General features: G+C 62.6%; 1 protein-coding gene across 1 annotated transcript in view; it reads right to left on the bottom strand.

Annotated features, from left to right (window-relative positions):
- Positions 1 to 827: 827 nt before the first annotated feature.
- The window catches only part of LOC128802352 (uncharacterized), a 13,719-nt gene continuing 8,955 nt past the window's right edge, over positions 828 to 5,591 (bottom strand). The window contains exons 7-10 of the mRNA XM_053968673.1: positions 4,715 to 5,099; positions 2,803 to 3,056; positions 1,681 to 1,817; positions 828 to 1,043 (exon numbers count right to left, since the gene is read on the bottom strand). Of these exons, the coding sequence (XP_053824648.1) occupies positions 891 to 1,043; positions 1,681 to 1,817; positions 2,803 to 3,056; positions 4,715 to 5,099 (929 nt within the window). The 3' untranslated portion in view covers positions 828 to 890. The remainder of the gene's footprint in view (positions 1,044 to 1,680; positions 1,818 to 2,802; positions 3,057 to 4,714; positions 5,100 to 5,591) is intronic.

Here is a 5,591-nt window from a genome sequence, read left to right on the forward strand (position 1 = left end):
CCGAACGTCCCCCGCTGCGGCGTCACCGCCGCGTCCCCGAGGTGTCCCCGAGGTCCCCTGGGTGGCATCCGCGGCGTCCCGGAGCCGCCGCAGGTCGAGACGCAGCCACGCGTGACCCTGGTGTCCCCCGTCCCCGTGTCCCCGAGGTGTCCCCGTGTCCCCAAAGTGTCCCCATGTCCCCGAGGTGTCCCCAATGTCCCCATGTCCCTACGTGCTGTCCATGGTGTCCTGGATCCAGGACACGAACTCGCACACCTTGCTGTGACCCTGCTGTCCCCATGTCTGTGTCCCCATGTCCCCAGGTGTCCCCGAGGTGTCCCCGAGGTGTCCCCATGTCCCTATGTCCTGTCCATGGTGTCCTGGATCCAGGACACGAACTCGCACACCTTGGTGTGACTCTGGTGTCCCCATGTCTGTGTCCCCATGTCCCCGAGGTGTCCCCGAGGTGTCCCCATGTCCCCAAGGTGTCCCCATGTCCCTACGTGCTGTCCATGGTGTCCTGGATCCAGGACACGAACTCGCACACCTTGCTGTGACCCTGCTGTGACCCTGCTGTCCCCATGTCTGTGTCCCCATGTCCCCGAGGTGTCCCCGAGGTGTCCCCGAGGTGTCCCCGAGGTGTCCCCAAGGTGTCCCCGAGGTGTCCCCAAGGTGTCCCCATGTCCCCGAGGTGTCCCTACGTGCTGTCCATGGAGTCCTGGATCCAGGACACGAACTCGCACACCTTGCTGTGACCCTGCTGTCCCCATGTCTGTGTCCCCATGTCCCCGAGGTGTCCCCGAGGTGTCCCCGAGGTGTCCCCAAGGTGTCCCCATGTCCCCGAGGTGTCCCCGAGGTGTCCCCAAGGTGTCCCCGAGGTGTCCCCAAGGTGTCCCAATGTCCCCATGTCCCTACGTGCTGTCCATGGTGTCCTGGATCCAGGACACGAACTCGCACACCTTGGTGTAGACGCCGGGGTGGCCGGGCAGGGCGCAGGTCTGCAGCCCCCAGGAGACGACGCCCTGGAGGGTCCCGTTACAGGAGAGGGGACCCCCGGAGTCACCCTGCGGACACGGGGGGCAGGGGTCACTCTGGGGTCACTCTGGGGTCACTCTGGGGTCAGGGGTCACTCAGGGTCCCATTACAGGAGAGGGGACCCCCGGAGTCACCCTGCGGACACGGGCAGGGGTCACTCAGGGGTCACTCAGGGGTCAGGGGGTCACTCAGGGGTCAGTGGATTTTGGTCAGATTTTAGGTGGCTTTTGGTCAGATTTTGGTCAGATTTTAGGTGGATTTTGGTCATATTTTGGCCAGATTTGGGGCAGATTTTGGTCATATTTTGGCCGGATTTTGGCCGGATTTTGGTCATATTTTGGTCAGATTTTGGCCAGATTTTGGCCGGATTTTGGTCATATTTTGGCCGGATTTTGGTCATAATTTGGCCAGATTTTGGTCATATTTTGGTCATAATTTGGCCAGATTTTGGTCATATTTTGGTCATATTTTGGCCGGATTTTGGTCATATTTTGGCCGGATTTTGGCCAGATTTTGGTCATATTTTGGCTGGATTTTGGTCATATTTTGGCCGGATTTTGGTCAGATTTTGGCCGGATTTTGGCCAGATTTTGGCCGGATTTTGGCCGGATTTTGGTCATACTTTGGCCGGATTTTGGCCAGATTTCGGCGCGGCTCGGGGCTCACCTGGCAGGAGTCGACGCGGCGGTTGCGGACGCCGGCGCAGAGCATGCTGGGCGTGATGCGCTGCGGGTACGCGCGGCGGCACGCGGCGTCCGACAGCACCTGCACGTAGGCGCAGATCAGGCGGTTCGGCAGGGTCACTGCGGGGTCACACACCGGTCACTCGCACCCAAATTCCCCCCAAATTCACCTCGGTTCACCCCCAGAATTTCCCCCCAAAAGTTCCCCCCAGTTCACCCCCAAATTTCCCCCCAGTTTCTCCCCAATTCCCCCCAAAATTCCCCCAAATTTCCCCCCAGTTCATCCCAAATTTCCCCCTCGACTTTCCCCCCCAATCTTCCCGCAATTCACCCCCCAAATTTCCCCCTCGACTTTCCCAAAAATTTCCCCCAAATTTCCCCCAATTCCCCCTCAATTTCTCTCCAGTTTCCCCAAAATTTCCCCCAAATTTCCCCCAATTCACCCCCAATTTCCCCCCCAAATTTCCTCCAATTCCCCCCCAGCTTCCCCCAGTTTTCACCCCAAATTTCCTCCAATTTCCCCCCAATTTCCCCCCAGTTTCACCCAAATCTCCCCAATTTCTCCCTCAATTTCCCCCCAATTTCACACAGATTTCCCCAGTTTCCCCCCCCCCAGTTTCCCTCAATTTCCTCCAATTTCACCCAAATCTCCCCAGTTTCCCCCCACCAATTTCCCCCCAATTTCACCCAAATCTCCCCAATTTCCCCCAATTTCACCCAAATCTCCCCAATTTCCCCCCATTTCCCCCCAATTTCACCCAAATCTCCCCAATTTCCCCCCAATTTCCCCCAAATCTCCCCAATTTCCCCCATTTCCCCCCATTTTCACCCAAATCTCCCCAATTTCCCCCTCAATTTTCCCCCAATTTCACACAGATTTCCCCCAGTTTCCCCCCCCCAGTTTCCCTCAATTTCCCCCCAATTTCACCCAAATCTCCCCAGTTCCCCCAGGTTCCCCCCATTTTCACCCAAATCTCCCCAATTTCCCCCCCAATTTCACCCAAATCTCCCCAATTTCCCCCTCCATTTCCCCCCAATTTCCCCCAATTTCCCCCAGTCCCCCCAGTTTCCCCCCGCTGTCCCCGGGGGTGTCCCTGTCCCCGACCCTGCGGCGTGGTGACCGTCCCCCAGCCGGACAGCAGGCAGGAGGCTCCGGCCGGGGCGCAGGCGCGGGGCAGGGCCAGTGGCCGGACGCCGCGGCCGATGGCCGCCGGCCGGTCCAGCCGCAGCAGGGCCAGGTCGTTGTCCAGCGTGGCCGGGTCGAAGCGCGGGTGGGTCACGGCCAGCGCCACGCGCCGCTCCTGCTCCGTCCCCTCGCGCCGCGTCAGGTCGTCCTCGCCCAGCCGCACGCGGAGACCCCTGGGGACAGCGGGGACAGTGCTTGGGGACATTGGGGACAGTGCTTGGGGACATTGGGGACAGCGGGGACAGAGCGGTTTGGGACATGGGGACATTGAGGGGGTTGGGGACAGTGGGGACAGTGCCTGGGGACAGCGGGGACAGAGCGGTTGGGGACATGGGGGACAGTGGGGACAGTGCTTGGGGACATTGGGGACAGCGGGGACAGTGCTTGGGGACATTGGGGACATTGAGGGGGTTGGGGACATCGGGGACAGTGGTTGGGGACATTGGGGACAGCGGGGACAGTGCTTGGGGACATTGGGGACATTGAGGGGGTTGGGGACATCGGGGACAGTGGTTGGGGACATTGGGGACAGCGGGGACAGAGTGGTTTGGGACATTGGGGACATTGAGGGGGTTGGGGACAGTGGGGACAGTGGGGACAGTGGTTTGGGACATTGGGGACAGCGGGGACAGTGCTTGGGGACATTGGGGACATTGAGGGGGTTGGGGACAGCGGGGACAGTGCCGGGGTTGGGGACAGTGGGGACAGTGGTTGGGGACATCGGGGACAGCGGGGACAGTGCCGGGGTTGGGGACATTGAGGGGGTTGGGGACAGTGGGGACAGTGGTTGGGGACATTGGGAACAGCGGGGACAGTGCCGGGGTTGGGGACAGCGGGGACAGTGGTTGGGGACATTGGGGACAGCGGGGACAGTGGCTGGGGACATTGAGGGGGTTGGGGACACTGGGGGAATTAGGGACAGTGCGGGGATTGAGGGGGTTGGGGACATTTGGGATACTGGGGACATTGAGGGGGTTGGGGACACGGGGGGATTTGGGGACATTGGGGACATTGAGAGGGTTGGGGGCATTGGGGACATTGCGGGAGTTGGGGACAGTGGGGATATTGCGGGCACTTTGGGGGGGTTGGGGACACTGGGGACAGCGGGGACATTGAGTGGACTGTGGACATGGGGGACATTGCGGGGTTCAGGACATTGAAGTGTCCCCATGAGCTGTCCCCTGTCCCCTGTCCCTGTCCCTGTTCCCAGGTGATGTCCCCTGTCCCCAGGTGATGTCCCCTGTCCCCTGTCCCTGTCCCCAGGTGGTGTCCCCTGTCCCCAGGTGATGTCCCCTGTCCCCTGTCCCTGTCCCCAGGTGGTGTCCCCTGTCCCCAGGTGATGTCCCCTGTCCCCTGTCCCTGTCCCCAGGTGGTGTCCCCTGTCCCCAGGTGATGTCCCCTGTCCCCTGTCCCTGTCCCCAGGTGGTGTCCCCTGTCCCCAGGTGTCCCCTGTTGTCACCTCTTGGCGCAGTGTGCGGTGGTGAGCACCCAGAGGGGTCACACCTGTCCCTGTGAGCTGTCCCTGTCCCCAGGTGATGTCCCCTGTCCCCAGGGGGTGTCCCCTGTCCCCAGGTGGTGTCCCCTGTCCCTGTCCCTGTCCCCAGGTGATGTCCCCTGTCCCCAGGTGATGTCCCCTGTCCCCAGGGGGTGTCCCCTGTCCCCAGGTGTCCCCTGTTGTCACCTCTTGGCGCAGTGGGCGGCGGTGAGCACCCAGAGGGGTCACACCTGTCCCTGTGAGCTGTCCCCTGTCCCTGTCCCCTGTCCCTGTCCCCAGGTGATGTCCCCTGTCCCCAGGGGGTGTCCCCTGTCCCCAGGTGTCCCCTGTTGTCACCTCTTGGCGCAGTGGGCGGCGGTGAGCACCCAGAGGGGCCGCAGCAGGACGCCCCCGCAGCGCAGGGGGCCGTAGAGCAGCACCTGCCAGGGCTGGGACAGCGGCAGGCAGGGGTAGCCCCCGATGACGCGCACGTCCTCGCCGTCCTGCGGCTCGCAGGTGACGCGCTGGCCCGGGGGACACGGCGGCGGCTGGCACACGGTGGCACCTGCGGGCGGCACAGAGGGAGGGACAGCAGGGCTGGCACCGGCACGGGGACACTGCCACCCGGAGTGACACCTGGGCCAGCAGGTGTGGGGACATTGCCACCCGGAGTGACACCTGGGCCAGCAGGTGTGGGGACATTGCCACCTGGAGTGACACCTGGGCCACCAGGTGTGGGGACATTGCCACCCGGAGTGTCACCTGGGCCTGCAGGTGTGGGGACATTGCCACCCGGAGTGTCACCTGGGCCACCAGGTGTGGGGACATTGCCACCCGGAGTGTCACCTGGGCCAGCAGGTGTGGGGACATTGCCACCCAGAGTGACACCTGGGCCAGCAGGTGTGGGGACATTGCCACTCATAGTGTCACCTGGGCCAGCAGGTGTGGGGACATTGCCACCCAGAGTGTCACCTGGGCCAGCAGGTGTGGGGACATTGCCACTCATAGTGACACCTGGGCCAGCAGGTGTGGGGACATTGCCACCCGGAGTGACACCTGGGCCAGCAGGTGTGGGGACATTGTCACCCAGAGTGTCACCTGGGCCAGCAGGTGTGGGGACATTGCCACTCATAGTGTCACCTGGGCCAGCAGGTGTGGGGACATTGCCACCCAGAGTGTCACCTGGGCCAGCAGGTGTGGGGACATTGCCACTCATAGTGACACCTGGGCCAGC

Source organism: Vidua chalybeata, chromosome 39 (genome assembly GCF_026979565.1).
Source record: "Vidua chalybeata isolate OUT-0048 chromosome 39, bVidCha1 merged haplotype, whole genome shotgun sequence".
NCBI classification, from domain to species: Eukaryota; Metazoa; Chordata; class Aves; order Passeriformes; family Viduidae; genus Vidua; species Vidua chalybeata.